Source organism: Heloderma suspectum, chromosome 2 (assembly GCF_057233095.1).
Source record: "Heloderma suspectum isolate Gila_16-S chromosome 2, 16-S_ref, whole genome shotgun sequence".
Lineage (NCBI taxonomy): Eukaryota > Metazoa > Chordata > Lepidosauria > Squamata > Helodermatidae > Heloderma > Heloderma suspectum.
This window is the reverse complement of record NC_139459.1, coordinates 17,632,818-17,655,877: the sequence shown is the minus strand read 5'-3', so window position 1 is coordinate 17,655,877 and position 23,060 is coordinate 17,632,818. Positions and strand designations below refer to the sequence as shown.

General features: G+C 42.0%; 1 protein-coding gene across 8 annotated transcripts in view; it reads right to left on the bottom strand.

Annotated features, from left to right (window-relative positions):
- Nucleotides 1-2,992: 2,992 nt before the first annotated feature.
- The window catches only part of SMAD4 (SMAD family member 4), a 38,467-nt gene continuing 18,399 nt past the window's right edge, over nucleotides 2,993-23,060 (bottom strand). For 3 of the 8 annotated variants that reach the window (XM_084832912.1, XM_084832911.1, XM_084832913.1), the window contains 11 exons: nucleotides 21,695-22,015; nucleotides 21,145-21,319; nucleotides 19,475-19,504; nucleotides 17,839-18,054; nucleotides 16,021-16,140; nucleotides 15,598-15,711; nucleotides 14,948-14,998; nucleotides 12,822-13,005; nucleotides 8,020-8,188; nucleotides 6,446-6,584; nucleotides 2,993-4,236 (listed from right to left, as the gene is read on the bottom strand). In XM_084832912.1, coding sequence (XP_084689038.1) covers nucleotides 4,025-4,236; nucleotides 6,446-6,584; nucleotides 8,020-8,188; nucleotides 12,822-13,005; nucleotides 14,948-14,998; nucleotides 15,598-15,711; nucleotides 16,021-16,140; nucleotides 17,839-18,054; nucleotides 19,475-19,504; nucleotides 21,145-21,319; nucleotides 21,695-21,943 — 1,659 coding nt within the window. In that variant the 5' untranslated portion in view covers nucleotides 21,944-22,015 and the 3' untranslated portion in view covers nucleotides 2,993-4,024. The remainder of the gene's footprint in view (nucleotides 4,237-6,445; nucleotides 6,585-8,019; nucleotides 8,189-12,821; nucleotides 13,006-14,947; nucleotides 14,999-15,597; nucleotides 15,712-16,020; nucleotides 16,141-17,838; nucleotides 18,055-19,474; nucleotides 19,505-21,144; nucleotides 21,320-21,694; nucleotides 22,016-23,060) is intronic. The other 5 variants (XM_084832916.1, XM_084832915.1, XM_084832917.1 and 2 more) reach the window with 3 other exon arrangements.

The following is a 23,060-nucleotide window of genomic DNA, read 5'->3' as shown; positions in this document are numbered from 1 at the left end:
CCTGTCAGCCTACAATTGCAGGAGCTACTGAAGGAAGGAGCTGGATGGGAAAATGCCCTCATGTCTTATCTGAAGGGTCAAGCTAGCTTATTGCCAAATAAAGGCTTCTTTCTTCATTAACAAAGGATGAAGCAGACACATTATTAAAAATTTATTCAAAAGTAGAGCAGTGAGGACACCTAGTGGCTACTTACATTAAGTCCCAGGTCTTGCAAATGGCAAATTACTGGTTTAAAACTTGCCCCGATGGGTTGAGCTAGCTTCCGTTCTAATACATACAAGACAAATATCGAAAGCCATCTACCCCCAGTCATTTTAGTCTCATTCCTGAGACACCTTGAGATTCATTTGATTGAAAGGCAGACTATAAATCTTCAAAACAAAATAATTGTTTTAAAGTATTCTTGATTAGATAGGAACTTTTTGGTTACCATCCAGCCTACATGGGACTTGTAGGAAACTGGGGGACAAAACAACTTTCACCATAGGCCTCATTCAAAAAGCACTGGTCAGTTTCATCCAAGAGTGAAGTGACACCTGGCCAATAGATTTGTTGTTGCATAAGCTGTGGCAAGTATAAGCCACAATAAATGTGTTAGGTCTTGAGACATGGCTGCTTGCACTTTGTGTTACAGCAGACTGATGCATGCAAATCCTCAGCTACCGATTTTCCCACTTTTTTAATTTTAATAGCAGTTTAAAATTACAACTATTAGTACAAACAACTGGGCATCTGTAACAAATAACACCTTGGCCCTTGTTATACTAAAAGCAAGTTCTCACTATAGATCAACTTCTCCAGTGGGCAATGAAGTGTTTGTGTTTCATTACCAAATAAGCAGAAGTGGGAATATCCCCCCACCCCCCAAATCTGCATCTAACTTGCCTATTCCTCTGCCGCACAATAAGCCATTTCATTTTGCAACCATGAACATATTCACCAGTGAGCAATTTTGCTTGATAAGTAACAACATCGCAGCAGGCAATTCGACCACCTGCCCCTTTATTTTGTAATGGAGGTTTCTAAAGACCAGAGGGGAATGGAGAAAGTCTTCTCAGTCTTCACAGAGCAGAGCAGAAATGACCTATTTCTCAGGCAGTGTTTCATAACTGGGAAGGTGCACAGCTCATGAGGGTATGGCACAATTCTGCAGCTGCACTAAGCAAGAATATAGACTAGTCTTAGGAAGCAGAACTCAGCTTGATAAGAATCTCAGCTTTCACTTTTTAATACAAAAAAAAAGTATCTTGTTCAGTGAGCCTATTTACACTAGTTGCTGGGGAACATGGGCAGGAGGGTGCTGTTGCACTCATGTCCTACTTGTGGGTTTCCGGTCGACAGCTGGTTGGCCACCGTGTGAACAGAATGCTGGACTAGATGGACCCTTTGTCTGATCCCGCATGGCTCTTCTCATGTTCTTATGTTAAAAGGCTGCACAAAAAAGAAACCAATGGGGTAGGGGGCAAGTGAGAGGTCCTAGCCAGAATATTCAGTTTGGACAGACTAACAACTAGAACAATTTGCAAAAGAGCGTGCAAATTTGCTTCATTTGCAAAATTTGTACAGGATGTTCATATTTTCTTGACACAATTCTGGCTTTTTACAATAGTGTAAACGTAGCTCCCAGGTGAGGGGAAAGCTTTTGTTTCAGGCAGATTTTCCCAACCTGGTGCCCTCCAGGTGTGTTGGACTACAACCCCCATCATCTCTAGGCAGCTGTCCATTGGCATAAATATTTAAGGCATAAAGAAGCTGGGGTTAGGTAGAGTTACCCTTGGATCAGTGACTGTTCAATGTAGCACAAGATATCTGCTGAAGATACAGTTGCTAAGGGAGCAAAATCTTACACACATATTCACCTTCCATATGGCCTCCTATGGCTTCTTGGAAGAAAGCCAAGATGACTGGCATATTGCACCTCTGAGTTAGCCTCACCTAGAAAAACCTGTTCAGCTGTTTTGACATGCACTGTACTATTAGCTGAGTTCTACAGAGGCTCCAGTGTTGATTTGGCTCCTGTCACCCCCATTCCCATGCCCTAAGCGTGGTCATCAGGACTGTGACTAGGTTATTAAAGAACTACATTTGGGGCTGGATTAACCATTCTGCTAAATCTGTGTTTCAGATCAACATCAAGATAAAGGCAAATATTCTCATCCAGGAACTGCGAAGTGTTAAAAACAATCCCACGACAATGCACAGCGATACTTTGGATTGCGGGGGGGGGGGGGGGGAATCTGCATTAGGAGTAATGAATGCAGGGTACGTAACATTAATTAATTTCTGTTAGGGCTGCCACCCAATTAAACAAATCTTTCATTCATGAACTGTATGCGTTTTAATTGATTATTCAATTATATCTGCATACATTTGAGGAAAACACATACTTTGTTTTTCAGTGATAAATGGGTGTCACAGCGGGCATCCTCTCAAGAGGCATTCCCTACTGTGTGGAAGGGTGGAGGGAAGAGGAATACCTCTATAAAATCAAGACTGCCATCTGCAGTTTTAATGAGTATATTAAAAATAATCAACCTTTTCAAAAAATGTGTTGCTTAATTAGTAAGGGGCAGCTTTTGAGTTGATAAAAAGGTTGTAAATCATTTCAGTTTCACAAAACTAGAGGACAAAACAGGAAAGACATCAACTACACAGGGAAGGACAGACAGTAATACAGGCAGGAGGCTCAGGTACCAGGGCTGTGGGGCACAGGGCTGTTCCTGGAGTTGCAGGGCACACCCACCTCCCACTAACCTGTACAACCGCTGGCAGCCAGTATCCAGCCCAGCCACCACATTTTCTTATATTATTGCACCTATGCAGAGAAGAGAAAGAGAGCAGACAGCAATGACTTTGAAATCTAGGAAGAACGTGCAAGAGAACCCCTCCTAGTTCTTATTGCAGAGTTCTCAGGAGGAAGCTGACCCACAATTCCAGATAAATCTTTCAACATGTAGAAAAATGCTTAATAAAACAGAAGTGGGCACATTTCTATCAGAGTTTTGAGAATTTGTCAATAGTTTTATTAACTAGAGAAAGCATAATATTGCATCTGTCGTACAGCCAATACATTTGCAACTTCTACTTGAAATTCTCTATACAAAGTCAATGCAAATAGATATATCATTGATGGGATAAAGAGCTTAAAATAACCAAGAGGTATAAAAACAAGTTTGCCATCTTGCCCTGAGGAGAAATTTTGAAAGATACAAAAATCTGGATTTTCAGTGATGCAACCGTAAACATGATTATGAGGTTTAAGATGGCACTCCATGTTCAGTAAAACACACATTCATGCTATCTCAACTGCCCAAGCAGTTAAAATCAGTTGGGAATACTGATGAAGGTATGTTCCTGTCATTAGGCATTTGTTATATAATTTAGCTGGCAGTTCTCCTTGTTGAATATTTTATGTTGCATTTACACTTAGCACCAGCTTTGAAGCCCGGCTACATTTAGTGTATTTTAAATAACATGCATACCGAAGTATTTCACAGACAAATGCCTCCCTATGAGACATGCCCTAGTGCCAAAGTACAGCAGAGCACTAGAATCCTCCCTTTAGAATAATCAACATGATTTTGCTCATTTGGGGTGGATTCAACTAAGGACAGGCTGAATAACTGCGCAAGTGGAACCCCATCTCTGGGCTCCCTGAAATGCATAGGATTATTCAAGGTGGCAGTATCCATGCCTCAATGAGTTTCGGGGAGCTCAACAGAGCCAAGTGAGAGTTCCAGGAAGCAAACATAGCAGTCACCACACCAAGACCACAATCCAAAGTTTGCTTGCTGGTGTCAGCTTCCCACAACTACAAAAACAAGTCTGAGGTTGTGAACTTGCTCAAAACTGCTGCAAGTTCACATTCTTTCTGCTGAGAGCAAGGTGGCAAAGACATTTTCTCTTTAAAACCTGGTTAAGAGATTAAGCAGAATGGAAGTAAAATATATCTTCCAGTAATAAACAAAATGGTATTTTACAATCCACCATCCTCACTCTATAACAACTAACAGCAGCAAGGTCTCAGTCCAGTGGCTGGGGATCTGCAATAGGCATGGTATGAAGTACTTCATCTAGGAGCTGGAGGGCACGATGCAGATGAATTTCAATCCAACACGGCGTCTCTTTAATGCTCTGTCTTGGATAATCAGGTCCCCAACCTTTGACAAAACTCATTCTAAGGATGCACAAGCGCCGAAGGTCATCCACACCAATTCCAGCAGCAGCCGACAAACCTAACACAGTAGAGAACTACATTGAATACTCTCCTTAGTTTTACAGCTCAGAAACTCGTTTGCTGACATCACACCAGCTTTGAGTGGCTTGGCGCTACCTTCCATCGACAACGCTTGCCATTAATGCTTCTGGATATCCCCAAATATTTCTTTTAAAAGGCCTCTGCCAGGGTCAGCAGTGTATATCCTGATAGTTGGCCATATTCGTGGAATGCTTAAAGCAGGGATGGGGAGTCTTTGGCCCATGGGCCTAGTAAGGGCCACAGGGATACTTCAGATGCCCCAGTAGCTTCTTCCCCTGCCCTACCCCCACCCCTTCCCCAACAATGGCGGGAAAAGCTCTTATCTCCAATCAACAGCTGATCAGAGATAAGAGCTTTTTTCCCTGCAGTGCCAGGGGAGGAAGCTACTAAATGATTCAGTCCTGCTTCCTTCTAGGCATTCTCTTGAAAAGGCTTGCCCTGCTTACTTCTGACTAGTCCTGCCGAGGCTTGCCCTGCTTACTTCTGAGTAGACATGATGCTCAAGCTTAATTCTGAGTAGAAATGCTATTCTAAAGTGCTGCTGAGTGATTCTGTCCTGCTTCCTTCCGAGCCTTGTTTTACAGAGGCTTGTCCTGCTTGCTTGTAATAGACATGATGCTCATGTTTATTTCTGAGTAGATATGCAGAGGCTTGGTATTCGGGACGCTACTTGAAAGCACTGCTGAGTTATTCTTTCCTGCTTACTTCTGGGTGGATATGCAAAGGCCTGTCCTGCAGTAGACATGTTGCTCAAACTTACTTCTGAATAGACATGCTTCCTACTATAAATTGGGAATAGTGGGATTGGGTGTGTGTGTGTGGATTTTTTCAGCCTAGATTTTTTCAGGTAACTTTTGCCAGTTATCTCATGGTTTGCTGTTGGGTTAACCGCCCCTAAACAACCCAGCCTTTAAACAACCCAGCCTTTAAACAACCCAGCCCTTAAACAACCCAGCCCTTAAACAACCCAGCCCTTAAACAACCCAGTGGTCAGGGTTTGCACATTACACTCTACAACCTGCAAAGGAGCCGACCGTGGGTTGCCGAGTTAAAGCAGAAGAGGCAGGTGTGCTGCGGGCAGCGCAACACACTCTCTCACTTGTGCATGACAACCCATTGTTGTTGTGTGTTTTTAAAATTGATGGGTTGTCATTACATGTGAACAGGCCCTACATCTAAAAAGACATCTCCAAGTGGAATGTAGCCCCCCAGAGATTCTCCACAGTGGAATCTGGACCTCAGGCCAAAAACAATCCCCCTCTCCTGGCTTACACCCTTGCTAGGAAGAATGTGCAATAAACATGTAATGGCAACTACTCCCATTATAATCCACAAGGCCCAAGTTTTGTTAGCTAACCTCAATTTCACTGAGCCCTGCATTCAGGGAGCATTTCAAGCAGGATTCCTACCACACTATCCTTTAAAGGTTCTTTCATCAGATTTTGGTTAAAAGCCTTAATGATGCTTACCAACGCCCGACTCTTCCCTGGAGATGTTTTTTTAAAGCATCTCCCAGCTAGAAAATTCAATCCAGTTAAAAATAGCAGGAGATAGAGCTGCTTCATTTGAACTGAAGCTTTCCTGCTTCAAAATATTCAAAACATTTATTGAGAACTGCTGCACCCTCTGAACTCCAATGGGAAAGGAATTCTGTAAATTCTTTCACGCTCAGAACTCCTGCCAACTTCACCACAAGGGCATGTCATGTTGAAGAGGGACAAAACAAATTATCTGATGTAAAAGAGGGAAGATGTACAATGGCTCCAGTTGAACAACACACAAAACCATGGTTAACTATGACTTAGCATGGCGTCTGGATTGACAAGCCAGAGTTTCTAAGCAGCTGGCAATGCAGAATTTGGAAGCAATCGTTTGAAGTGGATTTGCAAACCATGGTTTGTGCACATTCTGAATTGACATACAATCCATTGCTATGCCTCCAGAGACCACTACACACGAAGATAGGACTGCTGATCAAATGGAAGCAAATGAGCATCTATAAACCATGGTTTGCTCATATATTTGGAAATTCAAACCATGGACTGGGCGCTGAACTGTGCAAACCATGATATGGCATGCTGTCTTGAGTTGAGCTGATCTGTGTTCCAATGAATTTCATTTTTTAAAAATGTATTTATTTTAAAAAGGGAAGCAGCAGCAGATGATATACTTTATGCACCACTTACTGATGGCTGGAGCGATGCCCCCTACAGATCCGGGCCCAGGGATGTTTCCTGCAACTGCAGCAGCTTGGGCAGCAGCTGCAGCCTGTGCTGTAGCAGCCTGCTGTTGCATCTGACGATGACACTGGCGTAAATCAAACACCTTAAAAAGAACCAGCATTTATTGCACATTTCTAGTAGTCTTCAAAAGAATGCCCACCAAAACTAGAACGAAAACAAATGAAACCCCATCGCCTAAGGCTTTTGCCATGGGCAAATACAGAGCTCTGAAAATGAATGCATGACTCCACAACTTAAAGAAACTGTTAGCTTATATGAAATGGGTAAAACACAACAGGGCTGTGTGTATTCACAAGGTGAATACAATTACCAGGAATCAAGGAGCCATTAAAGGTCTGCTGTGTGGTAGGTGATTACTGCACGGACTGGCTATTGTTCGTAGGGTCCTGCTACATATCAAGACAAGTGCTCCCTGCATTTATGAATAGTGGTGTACATGCAGGGGGGTGGGGAGCTAACAATCCTATGCAAATGTACCTGGGAGTAACTTACAGGACTTAATTCTAAGCAAACATACACAGGATTGCATTGTGTATTTAAGTAAAGTGTGCTGTGCTTATTGCATGGTTATAGGCTACAGATGTCTGCCTCCCTAGACTGTTTCAGTTAAATAGCTACTGTGTGGTTCCAGGCTTTCAACCCTGTGCCCACCATTTTACTGCATATGCTGATGCAGTATTCGGCACACTTGAGAAATTGGTTTTTCATTGTTTCAAGAGTTTTTGGCATTCAAGGCTAATTCAAAAGTGGTATCAGGAATTAGATAAGTACACTGCATACAACCTGTCCCAGCTCCTCACTCTCATATAAAACAGCAGTCTCTTCTGTCACCCTTACCAAAACGATTCCGAGTTCTTTGTAAACCTGAATCTTACAAGCAAAGCTATTTACAGCATTGTGCAGACTAGACACGTGCCAATTTATTTTCCATTATTTATCCTGAGTACAAAGTTTCCATGTTTTGGGTCACAAAATATATACAGCACTCACTTTAGGAGCAGAAGGCCATGCATGGCCAGACTAATAATGGTGGCTTCTGTGTAAAGGCACATAGATAGCTTAGGGCCCAAATGAGATGAAACGATTTGTGTGTGAGAGAATTCTTATGCATGGCTGGGCACCAATATAAACAAGATATGGATGCTGCTCTAAGCACACAGCCCCACAGGATCTGAGGATGTTGGGGAGTAGGCAGCCTAAAGAGGTAGCCTACTCCAACATTCATATGGAAATATTTTAATTCCTTCAGTAGGCTATGCCGAGAAACAAAAACCTCCTGTCACTATTAGTTACAACAGTACACACAATTAAATAACTTGGGCTAACAGCTAAAGATAACGTGCCAAGACAGGCTTCTAGAAATATGTATCTATATATGCTATTTATGTATGCTATCAATATACATTTAATTTTTGTAAACTGTTCATTTGATAAGCTTGAATGAGCTGCCAAATGATTCCATCTATGTGTTTTTAAATGCATATTTACCGTCACCTAGCATGCATGTTCACACACACCTTTATATATGCACTTGGATAAATTTTGTGCACTGCATCGCCTGGTGCACGTCCTGCTTCTCGATCTAGATAGTAACTCTGAACAAAGACTGCATGGTCACTGAGGCACCGAACCCAGACGTCACCTTCACCTTTACACTCCAGCTGCACACCTTTACCTATATGCAACCTGGGGAAAGAAACAAGAACACTCCAACTGAATCAATAAAAAATGGAGGAAAACACCAGTGATGGGTTAATTAGCTCAATTTGGAATCAGCTCAGTATTTACAAGTTCTTAGATCACAGGTAGACAACTCATAGCCTTTGGTCATTCTCCATGTGGTCCTCTGTAGCCCCACTCACTTTCTATGGCAGCCCAGTTGAGCAGCTATCAGCTGGGTGATGGGAAAAGACTGCTGTTCTGATGCAGCCATTTTGATCAGGATCGCTTGGGTGGGTGGGGTGGAGAGAAGCTTTAACTTTGCCCTCCTCCCAGCAATCCCGACGCAGAGATCACTGTTTCCCCACTGCTAATAGTTTTAATTCCCCCACCCCCAACGATCCCATTCTCTAATCTCAGCAGGCAGGGAGGTTTAAACCTCCCCACCCTGTGAGCTGAGATGTAGGTGGGTGAGGCCGTGTGTGTGTGTGCGCGCGCGCACACGCGCACATGTGCAGGCCCTGACTCACCACCCTGTGTGTGGCTCTCAGAGCCTTAAAGGTTACCCACCCCTTCTTTGACAAACAATTAGGGGGGGGGGGAAATACTTTTTTTCCTTTTTTAAAAAAAACAAGTTCTCTGCAAGCTGCACATCATCAATTTCAGCTGCTGCTCAAAACTTCATCTCTCTTTTGTCCTGGTTCTGGACATCTATCACAGTTCCAACACAGCTGTGCAAAAGCCCCTGAACATTGGTTAAGGCAACCCAGGAAAGCTTCTGAGCCTTGGGAACAAGGAAACTGTGCAAGCTGTGCACCTCTCTCACCAAATACCAGGAAACTCCTACCCAAATAAGCAGCAGCTTAGGCAATCTGTAAGCCCCTTGCAATGGTCGTAAAACATCTAATTTGAATTTAACACTAAGGTATGGGAGGAAAGCTCAGCAGGAAAACAAGTCAGCAATTGCATTTAAAGGAGCATGTTTATACCAGTTTCTTTGCTTGCCTCACTGAGAACTCTGAAGTGATGTGACGAGGAATTACAGGTTTTGGGATAACCGTAATGTTAAAAAGTGAACAAAATAATGGCAAGGGAGAGGGGGGAAAAGCTTCTGTCTAAGCTGCAGCTTAATTGAGTTTGGGAACTCTCCTTGTCAGACAAATGCACAGCTCACACAGCTCCTTTGTTCCCACAGCTCAGGCACTTTCCTGACTTACCCACAGACCCCTAGAGCCTTAAAAATCACCATTTGGAGGTGTCTGCTCAGCTCTGTTTGAGCTGTGATTACTGGGACAATAATAGACAGACTAAAAGCACAGAAAGCCTTTTGGTCTGAATTTCCCGTCATCTAACATACTTTTCCAAAAGCTGCTTGGTACGCGCATGTGCAGAATCTTATTTCTGGTCCACAATAGCAAAGAACAATTGGGGGAGGTGTTGCTCAATATATCTAAGCATCACAAGCTGGATAAATTTGTATTATGGATAATCATGAACTTCTGACAATATCATTACAAAAAGTATATGCATTTTTTAAAGATTCGCAATGAGGGTGGATGGATTGTAAATAACATCCAGAAACAATGGAAGTTGGTGCCACAGCATATAAAATGTTCTTCCTCTAAATTGTTTTAGCATAAGGAAGGCAAAGAAAAGTCTATACACCACTGCAAACATATGACGTTTACTCTGTTACCCATAGCTCAATTCAGGGCTTTAACAGTAAGCAGCACAGGAGTTATTTTGCTCTTAAGTGGGCAAAATCTGCCCATACGTTATGCCAAGCCCAGCCCGTGCCAAGCTGGAACATCATGTTAAAGACGATGGAACTTGCCACATAAATGTTTGCTTTAATGGATAGGTGAATGGAGAAGCAGTTATCAGGATGGCATTTAGACCTTCTTTTAGAAGAGGTTTAAGAGCAGCCACTATCACTTGTGAAGTTGTCCATGTCATCCAAAGTGTAACTATTAGAAAAAGACAGACTAGGGAATAATGAAAAGGTGCTCTTTACTGGAAGGCTGCTTGTGTATGGTTGTAAGTAGGTGTATCCTAGAGCCATATTACCCATATTGCACTGTACACAGGAGACCTGCTATCAGGCAGCTTCTGTGAATTCCACCAAGCATGTATCCATTTTAATCTAATATGGGACTGAGTATATGCCCAAAGCTTGAAACAGCCTCATCCTCCAAAGTGCTTTGTTGACAGCTTTGCATACATCTGGTGCAAATGATAGGACGAAGACAGGAAAGGGGGAAAGGCAACAAATCGACAATAACAAGACAGGAAACGTCTAAAGTGCACTAGAAATATGTTTTATTTAGGCCACTGTGTTTCAAGTAAATGACTGTTCTTCATCCTTCTATATTGACTCAGAAGGCTGCCTTTTAAACTAGTGCCCCTGAAGAAGAGTCATAAAATTGAAACACATTGGCCTCAATGAAACATATTTCTAGTGCATCTTTGAGGTTTCCTCCTGCAAAGGATAGGATGTCACAAGTAGAGAAGGTTGAATCAAGAACTTATTACTAAGAGTTTTTGTACTGACATACTGAGATACTTATTTTGTTCACACACACACATAAGCAAGACCTGAATTCCTTGAAGATCAGCAGCTGAATGTGAGAACTGGTTTTGTAGTGAATGTGCTTTCATTTATTTTGATATGTAGCAAACCTTTCTTTTTGAAATCACAGTTGGGTGTCTGGCCTCATCACCAAAATAAACAGAATTAGATGCAAAAAATCCTACCTACCAAACGATGTCAGGATTTTAATTAAACTAAGAGAATTATCTGGATTTATTTTAGTTCTGTCTAATTTGGATTCCTTTTTGTATTGCAGGGAAATAAGTTATGCCACAAGAAAGAGTCTCTGTATTCCTTTCTCTGCTTCTACTCCATACCCTTAAGTACGCTGATTAACTGTAAAAACAAACACTTTTAATCAATGCTGCTCTGGCACTTCAAATCACCAGTATTCAGTATCCATGCAGCCCTTTCATCACAAGCATCACTTCATGCTATGTGACCAGCACCTATCAAAAAGTAATTGCTTTAAGAGGTGCCTCCTGAACTGACAGGGATAAAAGTCTACTTACGATAGATGATCCATAAGAGCAATTACATATCCCTGTAAGTTATCACATGAAGGTTGCACTTATCATGATAGAAATGGCTGTGTGAAATAGGTTCAAAAACAGAGCCTAACTACCAGTGCATTACAGACTGTTTGGGTAGAACGCATCTTTTGGAGCACCTTCTCTCAAATGCACCTCTCTGTTCTTTAAAATCTGGTGGGAGGGTTTGCTCCAGGTTCCCTCTCCTTGCTAGGTAAGATCTCAAATGCTTAAGAGCAAAGCTTTTCAGTGATGGCACCAACATTTCAAACAGAGAGACCCATCAGACTACATCAACTACAAAGCTTCTGATGGCAGGGGAAGATATTTCTGTTCTCCAAGGCTTTTAAAATTCTGCATGTGTAGTACACAGAGCAGGGGTGGGCAACTGCAGGAACTTTAGGGGCTATTTTCACCCCCCACAGTGTCCCCGTCCCCCCCCAACAGGCTGCATTGGGGGTTAAAAAAAAAAAAAAGAGAGAAAGGAAACTGCTTGTTCGCCACCAAAATTCAGCAGCAAACTCTTCTGTAGCACGCAGTAGTGCGAAAAAGGTTACATTTAGTTTGTTTGCAAACTAAATTTGACCCTTTTAGTGCTCTGCTCCAGCTACAGACTGCTAAAATGGATAAATTTTGCTTGCAAACAAGCAAAATTCGCCTGCTTTAGTGTTCTGCAGCTGCTCTCCATTTTTAATGAAATGCAGAGGCCGCATGTTACCCATCTTGATACAGACAGCTGGTTTTATACCACAAGGGAAGCATGCTCTGGCTTCTCCCATCAGCCAGGGGACCTGGGGCCACTGGGAGGGTGCACCCCCGACTTCCCAGGAATGACATCAAGCCAAGGGGAGACCCAACTGGCTCATCCGTCGGCACGAGGAGCGGCTGCAGGGAGCTTGCTTCCACCCCCCTGCCAGAAAGAACATTTGGCTCTGACTGGCAGCTGCCCTGGGGCTGCAGAAGTAAACGGAAAGCATGTTCTGGCCCCAACCGTCAGCCGAAGGAACAAGAGCCACCAATTGCTATTCAAGCAAGACTACCACCAGCAAGGGAATATTAGCCTGCATTTAAATGCCCGCTCACACCTCACCACCTTGAAAAACTGATCTCTCTCCCCTTCTTTTTCCCTCCACTCCCCTTCCCTTGCGTGCCCTGTCTTTTTAGATTGCAAGCCTGATGGACAGGGCCTGCCTGTCTTTTCTTAATTGATGTGAGCCACTTTGGGAGACAATAATTGTCTGAAAAATGCAATAAAAATGCAGCAAATACTAAGTTTTCTTAGATTGTTTTCTATTATATTTTGTACACTCATTTGAGGCATTTTAATGGAAGGGTGACTATTTTTAAACAAACACAAAAATACAAACAAATGAGCCTGAGGAGATGTCTCTTGGGTCACTAACAGCTAAAAATACCTAAAAGAGAGTAGAATGTCCAGGAAGGTACAGGTTATCTATAGACATTAAACCTACTACATGAGCAACCCAAACCAAAGAAAGGATCAGGCACTTATTTCTTTTCCAGAACCCACAAAACGTACCTTGCTCTCTCAATGGCTTCTGTTCTATGAACATTGGAGAGCTGACCAAGGCAAAAGCGGTCACCACCTGAAGGGTCCACATATCCATCAACAGTAACAACTGGACAGCTTGAAGGGACTTTGAATGTTTCACCAACTTGCACATCCATCTCAAAATAGGCAATCGAGCACCAGTACTCTGGAGCTGAAGATTGGGGGTAGGAGTGGGGGTCAAGGAAAAGGGAACTTAATGAAGAGCACTGCAAGAACAAGCGCCAGAGAAAGAGGACAGGGAACTGCTTTCTAGATCGGACTTGCTCAAGCATGCATGCATGCGTGCATTTATTTATATACTGCCCAATAGCCCAAGCTCTCTGGGCGTTTCACAAAAATTAAAACCAAAAAGCACACAATAAAACAATATAAAAAACTAAAACATTAAAGACAGAATATAACAATAAAACCAGAATAAAACTAAGCAGCAATGCAGAGATTTAAAATACAGATTTAAACCACCAAAGCTAAGACTCTAGAAAGCTAAAATGCTAAAATGCCTGGGAAAATAAAAAGGGTTTCACCTGGCACCAGAAGGAATACAATGTAGGTGCCAGGCGAACTTCACTAGGGAGCTCATTCCACAGCCGTGGTGCCACAGCAGAAAATGCCCTCCTCCTAAGAGCCACCTGCCTCACTTCCTTTGAGAGGGCTCATGGAGAAGGGCCAATGAGGATGGTCTTAAGGTCCAGGCAGACACATATGGGAGGAGGCGATCCTTCAGATAACTTGGCCCCAAGCCGTTAAGGGCTTTGAATGTTAATACCAGCACTTTGAATCAGGCCCGGAAATGGACTGGCAGCCAGTGCAGCTGGAAAAGTACTGGCATAATATGAGCTCGTTGGCCAGTCCCCCTTAACAATCTTGCTGCCCTATTTTGGGCCAGCTGAGGTTTCCGGACCATTTTCAAAGGCAGCCCCATGTATAACGCATTGCAGTAATCCAGATGAGAAGTTATCAGAGCATGGATAACTGTAGCTAGGCTATCTCTGTCCAGATAAGGGCGTAGTTCTACAAGTCTCCTCCTTACATGTTCTTGAAAACAGTGCATCTTTCAACTTCGTCTTGAGGTTTTCATAGCTTTCATCATTTCTTACTCTTCCCCTCCCCTTCTGCTCCAGCTGCCTCCCCTCCTTGCCACACTTAGCCTTAAACCAATGGAAGCTTTTCAAGCCTAATTGCTGTGGGAGAGTGGCATTATGGGGGGATGCAGCACATGGCACGGAGGGGTTAACCTTTTCCTCCCCAGCTGAGATGCCAAAAAATTCTTCCCATGGAGGGCACTTAGTCTTAAAAAAAATTCATTGGCACCAATGGAAGCTTTGGAAGCCCTAATTGCTGCACAGGAGCAGACAGTTTCAAGGGGTCACAATGTGTGGTGAGAGGGCGGTTAACCCTTCTCTCCCTAGCAGGGTCCCCCTACAAATTCTCACACACACACACACACACACCACTACTAGAGGCTTTTAAAAAGTCTTAACTGCTGCACACAGGCAGGGGCAGCCGAGATAGGAGGGCCCCATTGGCCACATCCAGCCTGCAGGTGGGAGGTCCCCAACCCCTGCTTTAATGTTTTTTTCGAAGTCCTTTGAAAACATGGCACTTGTTTTTTTAAAAGACTGCCCGTATATCAAAGCAATAGAAGGGATTTTAAAAGGGGCAGAAACTACCATTCAATTTGACATTGTTGGCATGTGTAAGAACAGAACAGCCATTTAACTGAACGTTCATTAATTTGCTTGCTTGGCACTAACACTGTCATCTTTTCGGTACTAGGTGAAGACATGCTTATTTCTCCACACATTTGGACATTAGTTTGTTGTGGGCTGCTTTCCTGGTGTTCGTTCTAGGCTGGGGGTGGGCGGGGAGAGATTCTGTGTATTCTGGATGAACACATTTCATTTTGTATTGTTTTTAGATTATGTTTTTATTTGTACTATTGTGCTGAACCTGGTGGTTTATATTGATTTTGGGGTTTTTCTATTATTTAATTACAGATTTCTGTATTTGTTTAAGTCACTGAGACTGCTTTCTGCGGTGGGGAGTGATGCATAAGTTAAAGAAATGTAACAATAATAATAATATGCACTTACCAGGATGATTTGATATGGGAGGTTGGAATGCAAGTTCATTATGAACTGGCCCTTTAAACAATAAAAAAATAAAGCTGTGCTGTTTATCCACTGCCTTTACAAGTGCTTGCATTCCCTACAAACTACCACTAAGACTTTGGCTTTAATAGTTAAGCAACAGAGGAGAAATTAGGTGTGTGTGTGTGTTTGCCTCATGTACACTACAGCCTTTACAGATAAAGTCAAGATTCCATATGAAGAATGCCCAAATATTTAAGGCCGAAAGGGCTTCTGGAATAGTACTTTAACCATTCTTCTTGCTTTTACAGAGGATCTGTGGCGTCCTAAACAAAAGAATAAGGAATGGGCATGCCTACCTGGTAGAAGCATTGGGCTCTTATTTCATTGCATTTGTCTCTCACCCTTCCTCTGAGGCCATCAGAAGGCCTTACATGAAGTTAAAACATTTCATACCCTGTGGGGTAAGTTGGGGTAAGAGACAGTAACTTGCCCAAGACCAGTCAGGGAGCTTCATAGCTGAGAAAGTATGTGAGACCCAATTTCTCTAGTCCAAGTCCAGTGTTCTATCCACTACACCACACTGGCTCTTCTGCAACTATCACGTTACTGCACAAAATATATTATCAATGTGGCAATATACAGGTGCTTACAGTAATGTCCAGGATGGGGCATAGGCGGATGATGTTGAAGGTGTCCATTCTGATGGTGTGGGATGGTAGGTGTGTAGGCTGCAGGTCGATTCCCAGTCCAAGTTGTTGTGCTATCTTACAAAACAGAGCAGAAGGTCTGACCGATTTGCTTTACATAGGATTTTTTCTATTTCATTAAAAGGAAAAAACAAGCACCCTGAACATAAACAATGTTAAAACAACATAGGGTCTTGTGGCACTTTAAAGACTAACAAATTTATTTTGGCATAAGCTTTCGTGGACACTGCCCACTTCATCAGTGTCCACAAAAGCTTATGCCAGAATAAATGTGTTAGACCTTAAGGTGCCACAATGCTGTGTTGTTTCTGCAGCAACAGACTAACACGGCTACCCCTATGGAAATAAACAATGTTGTTCACTTACTGTGGTGGTAAGTAGCTGGCTGAGCCGTAAAGCCATTCTGCTGTGTCCCTGGCTGAGGCCCTGAAGCAATCTGTAAGAGTCCATCACTGTGGCTACCTGGCAACATACTGGTGGGCTGACCTGGCAAGATGTACAACATTTCATAGCTGCTTTAAAAAAATGACAGACCACTTTGTTTGAATAATGAAGCATCACAATTCTGCAGCTTGTGTGGGAGGACAGAGCTCTATTTTGTAAGACTACTATGGTTTTGGTACAATCATAAAAGCCACAATACAAAATATAGCAGCCAGTTTCATTAATAAAATGGCTGCTCAGTGCTAAGTAACTTATGAACGGAATTGCCTTGTACACCCAGCACCTGTAACATGTGAGTCACAAACTGGTGCAAGATAGCATAGACTGTGTTGCAACTGGGCCAAGAAATAGAGTTCCAGCCCACCAATTAGGTGGGATAGAAGGCTGTGGATCAAACCAGATCAGTGCAAAGGACCAGCAGAAGAGCTGTCTACTTTTCCCCCCTATGCTGCTTGTTTTGGCACCCTACATAACACAGTGGATCTTGTTTGCTCTCTCTTCTTTTGATCTGCTTGTGCCTAGACTAAAGACAACAAAAACACTGCCTGGCAGTTTTACTTGGAGATACACAGACTTATTTTCTTCATCTAGGGAGGTCTTTTATGACAGTCTTTAAAAGCCTTAGAATTAACCTCCTCATTCTCTTGCTTGGTGGTAGATAGTTCTGGTGAACACCCTTGTCCCACTTGCAAGTAGGTAATCAGATAAGAGGGAACCAGAATACTGCATACCATTAAAGCCCCACTAATAAGTCACTAAAGTACTGCTCGGTCTTCTAGCTTCTGTACTTAACTGCACACATTTTCAAAGTCCTTTCTACCCCTATTCAGTCATTCTGTACCTGAATAGGGCAAACACACAATGAAAGGGAGCACGCTAGCTCTGGCCCTCACTTTCATCACACCCATCACCCTTAACCCGTGGAGAGCAACTCTCTGAAGAGGAAAGCCTCCTCTACCCATGGAGGCTCTCCACGGGAGCCAGAATGATGATTGTCCAGCATTCTGACTTGCATGGAGAGCCCCCACAGATAGAGGAGGCTCTCCTCTTCAGACAGCTACCCTTCGTGAGTACAGGGTGATGGATCAGACAAACGAGGGGAAGGGCTCCCTTTTGTCATGTGTTTGCTCTATTCAGGTACAGAACACCTGAACAGGGTTTCTGTAACCATGAGAATTAGGACTGACTTTAGAAATGGAAGCAGAAAATCCTCTGGATGCCAAAGTGTGCAGCCCATACGAGATCCCGTATTTGCATAAACAAAACTGAAGACTCCCATAATATACACAGGCATGTGTGCATATTAGTTTTTGCCACCTTTCCTTTGCCTTTAAATGTTTAAATTTTGATTTCTTTAGAACTTTTCCACAATCCCATCATTTGCACAATACTGGGAATCAAATGACAACAGCATTCATTATCTGTATTACTATTCAGCTAAAGTGTTATTTAAGAAGCATACATCATAATTTACTGCGACGCCCTCCTCTAATTCGGTTGCAGTAAAATTAATAATGAAATGAAGCAGAATATCAGACTAATGGTTGATTCAACCAAGGTTTTCTAACATTTTCTCCCTCCATTATGGCTGAACCACCTTGTTACCTGGTTTTCTAGTCTCTCCACTTTATACATTTGTTATAGTCTCTCCACTTTATACACTTGTTAATTTTTGCTGAGTATTTTTAAAAGAAGTTGAAAGGAGTGTTGTAATATTTCAAATTGTCATTGTTATCTTACTTGTGGAAGCAACAGGAATGTTGGGAAAGTTGGTGGTGCCGGTAGTACTAGACTCTGAAGGAGCTAACATGGCTGGGGTGCTGTAGGTTTCAGTAGATGCCCTGTTACTTGGTGGATGCTGGATAGTCTGAACTGAATGGCCTTCAGCAGTTGAGAGTGATGGCTGCCCCTCAAATTCATGTACATATTCATCTTTCACCAACATACTTGAGGGTGCTGTGATAAAATAAAAGGCCTAGGTTAGAGAGGAGATTACTGAGGGAAACAACATGCTGAACACTGCCCTATTTTGGTTTAACCCTCAGAAGGAAGAGGGCCAATTGTTTGCTTTACTCACAAACCACAGAAAAAGCAGCGATCGTTTTAAATGACAAGGAGACAAATTCAGGATAAACGGATTGGGGAAAGGTGTCTAACCGTAAGAGCAGACATGTAATTAAATAAGCTGCTTCAGGAGATATTCAAAATAAGGTTGGATAGACACCCACCAGGGATTCTATTTAGTTTTGAACAGAAGAATAGACCAAGAGATTCACAGGTCCTTTCCAAATAAGATTCTACAATTTCACTATTTTCCCTGTCTATGCCTATTCAGGTCCGTTTTGTCGGACCTCCTGATCACATTGATCCTTCCCACATCCATGCTCCTAGAAATACATCAGAAATCTCTGGTGCCTGTTTGGAACCTCTGGATGTTTCTACTGTTTTGGAGCATCAAGATCATACTAAGCAACTACAATACAAAGATAACATGGACATATTTTTCAGATTATCTAGCAATGATACATGCACCATTATCCATGGATACATGTTTGGATGAGCAAATGATCCGGTGATTAAAAAAAGGAAGCAACCTGTGGAACGTAATACTTAACATACACACAAGATTGATGCTACATTTATATAGATCCAGAGCCAGCATCCTGCACTCAAAACCATACCAGTTATGGAGTATCAGTTATAGAGCTTATTTAATATATGGAGGTCTTTTCCTTTCCATAGCAGGCAGTGGAAATCAATTTAGTTCTAGACTGATGAAACTTAAACAACTAACCATTCTTAAACCTGGTTAAAACAAAGTTTGGCTTTATATGTGTTCAACAAACCTGACATAGAAAGCAATTGAAGATCTGTGAAGTATCAAAGTTAATCATATTGTGCTAGTGAAGACATGGAACAAAAATGTAATTTGAAATCAGTGATTGTAAATATATGCAAGACCTCATTCAGATTGCTAAACTAACTATAAACGTTTAGTTTTTTAAAGGATGCTTTTTATTAGCTAGCTGCATCCAGTGGTACCAAAGTCAATAATGTAAAACGGGCAAGTAGACAGTGGACCCCAAATTAAGAAATGGCAATACCACTGCGTTCTATGTCTGATTTTTCCCTTCTTCCTTTAAAACTGAACAAGAACAGTAACAAAACATCTCTACCTTGATGGCTTTTAATTGAAAGAAGAGACTGATAAAAGAAAGAGCACACTTCCTTATGGCCCATGTAATTGCCTATTCTATTATGGATATTCTCCTTGCTAGAAGCAAGCATGTAATTTGCCTAGCAACATTTTATACATGCTTTAAATTAAAGAGATACTGTTTTGTTTATATTCCACATAATGTCTTGCATAGCTTACCAGAACTCTGCAGTGTCAATCCTGAAAGATCTTTAAAGAGGAGGAAAAAACACAAGTCATTAGTCCAGTTTTAAATAGCAGTAAATAAATCTTTTACCATCCATAAAGTCCATAAACAGAAGGTGAAGAATAAATAACCACAGGCATACTGCATATATCTGTGAAGCACAATTAAAACTGTCCCTCAGTGTTCTATAGCAAACTCATAAATGGTGAAATTTTACTCTGAAATCCCCCTTAAAACTAATTTATTTCAAGACTAAGTTTTCATACCACCATGGAGAATTATCTCCCTACTTGAGCACTTCCCCCTGCTATTATTATTGGGGTGCCATTCCATGATGAAGATCTTCCTTGCTCAGCCAATGAGGTGGCAATTTGAAAAATAAAAATCTCCATGGCTGGAAAGGGACAGACATCCCTTTGGTGTTCATCTTCAGACTCTTCTCCAATCAATCTTAGAGGAATTTTTCAAAAGGAAGGATGGCCCATGAGACAAAGCAGCTTTCAAAGGTCTTCCAGAATGCACTATATATTCTGTTAGCAGAGTCTGGATTAACAGTATGAGGGACCCCTGACGTATAGCCTAAATCCTGGAAGACAGCTCAGTTGCCAGATGGTCAACAGGCTAAGACTGGGGTGGGCAGACTTCAGGCTTCCAGGATCTACTCTGTTTTTATAAGAACCCCAAGATCCACGAACAAGAGCCTGGTGCAAAAGACATACACTTAGAATTAAAGAATTCTGAGCCCAAGAATTTGTTCTGAGTACCAGGACTAAATGAAGCTCACAGTGCTTTCACACAGAACTCCACTCCAGGTTGCCACACACTTTCTTCATTTCAGCAGTATAATTTAGGATAGGAGGGGAGTCGTTTTGTTGCTACTATTGTTACGAAATTGGGACTCAGAAATCCTTACCAATCTACTGCAAATCCCCTAGAGCAGTACACAACCCTGTTGCAACAGATCTCTTGATCCTTGCAGGGCAAATATACAGCTAAAACAAATAATGCCAGAATATTAAAGTAATTGAGGCCAATGAGGAATTCCCAGGATAAATCCCCACAGCTGGCTGTCCCTCTCCTTCATATTGCTTTTCCTAATGGGGCTCCAAAGTGCAGAACATTACTCCCAGAAGTAGTAAACTGGAAGATTTGACCTGCATCCTCACAACAGCGGGAGGGAAAAGACTGGGTTGTTCTACCCGCAAGGAAGGCTCTTGTCTCCCAGCAGATGCCCACGCACTGATTTTCTTTGTGTGCGAGATAGGCACACACAGAAAAGAGCTCCTGGTGTGAAGAGCAAGATCACTTTGCCACCCGAGGCTGCAAGCTTGCTTCTGCCAATCACAGCATACCTGGTGCTCCCTCCCCTAGAACAAGCAGAGAAGGGCAAACAGCAGATGCTGAGGAAGTGACCTACATACAAGCTAAACTGTATGCCCCACCCCCACGGCAATGCAATGCAAGTGACGCTCTGGAAAGATGGTCCCCTGCCCGGCCTCAAAGATGTTGGGCCAGAATATGGAATCCAATGGCCCTGGAGGGAACCACAAATCATGAAAGAGCATGCAGCACAGTAAGGAATATGAAGGATTTGGGTTATTAAACTTAACCTAATGTTACGAGTTTAACTTCACAATCCATGCACTACCATGAACATACTTACCAATGCCAGGTGACACGACACGCTCATAATGATATGGATTTACACATACACTGTCACATTTCAAGTCAAAAGCATACTGGCAATATTTGACATGTTTGAGTTCATTTTTGTGAAGATCAGGCCACCTCCATAGCCGTGCATAAATTACATGAGGAAACCCCTTACGCCCAGCCACCTAGAAAGATTGGAAATCATGTAAAAATTAAATGAGAATTAAAAAAAAGGAGCACCCACTAAAAATTACAAAATATGACTACAACATGAGCCAAATACCACAATACTTTGTGGCCTGCAGGGCGGAGGTTCCCCAACCCTGCTTTATGTCCTGTGAGATGCTACCATAAGAACCCAACCCGATCCACAACATATACATTCATTTCCACTGGCTCATAGGCAAGTTACACGTGTCATTTATTTTATTTTTATGCCACCCAATAGCCAAAGCTCTCTGGGCTATTTACACATGACACTATTCCCCTGTCTTCAGTACACTCCTATCCTGCTGCACACAACTAAGAAACATTAAGGTATCAGATGTGCTTCTACTAACCTGAAGCCTGCCATCCAATGTTCTCTGAATTGTAACACATTTGCTAGGATGAGCTCCATTTGTAGTTATAGCTGTAATCAAAGAATCCAATTCATCTTTTTTCTCTTTTAATTTTTTTACTAAGCTTTCAATTGCTCGCTTTGCAAATGTTTCACTCTCCCCTCCTTGTCGATGGCACATCAAACTGTGAACAATGCTCAGACAAGCGTCATTACTTGTTGGCGTATTAGTAATAGACATATTGTCCATTTGGCAGAGTTTTTACTTCCAGGCCAAATATGCCTGCCAGCCTGAAGGCCAGAGACTATATACACGGCACACCTAGAAGAAAAGAAAAGATCACAAGCATTAAGAACGTGGCCACAATGTTTACTGTTGGAGCATCAACATCATTTTACCCTCTATTTTTTCTATTTGCATTAAAATTATTTTTCTAGAAATGTATTCAAAAAGTAATAAACATATGCTTGTTCCCTTGTAGCTGTATGATCCTTCCTACATTTGTCAGATTTGTACTCTTTCCTGGAAGTCGCTCAGAGAAGGTACTTGTGACTGTATCATTTTATCCTAACACAGCAAGTTTTATAGCTGAGCAGAGATTTGAAAGCAAGTCTCTCTGGTTTGACCTTCTGTCTGCCTCATTTTTCATAATGAAACCACTATATCTTTAATAGGACTGGGACTTTGATTTAAGGAGATGAATCACACAGGTAAATTTACCTGAAAGTTATAGTTAGCATCACTGATAACTGCTTTAGGATGTTTACATTCAATCTAAGCTCCATTAAAGAAATAACTGAGTAGTATTATTTTAAGTGGAAACTCATGAAAACTCTTCAATAAAAAGTTTACTTCAACTTTTTTGTAATGGAAACATGAATCCCAAACAGCCATCCTTGCCATTGCAGTGCGGGACCTCAAAGTGCACACTGGAGTGCTCAAAACGAAAAACCAACTTCTGGATCAAGGCATGACTATTTGTTGTAAAAGGCCACCTCAACTGTTCCTCTGCAGTTGCTATATCTATGTATATTTTATTTATACCAACATGGCAGGCATGAAGTATACTTTGAGGAGGGGTGGAGTTGCTGAAGATCAAAAGTTGCAAGATCTGAGAAAGATTGTATAATTTTACTGTTTAAATTGTACTGTTGTACATTGCCCAGAGTGGCCGGGTGACTGGCCAGATGGGCGATTAAGAAATTTAATAAATAAAGGGAGAAGGCGACAAGCTGTCGTCAAGCTATTAGCATATGGCCATAACTGGAGTGAAGGAGAAAAAACAGGTGGAAAAAAGAAAAGTGGGCATCAGGAAAAAACTGAAAATACTGAGTTAAATTATTAAAATGTGGCCCATATTCCTGAA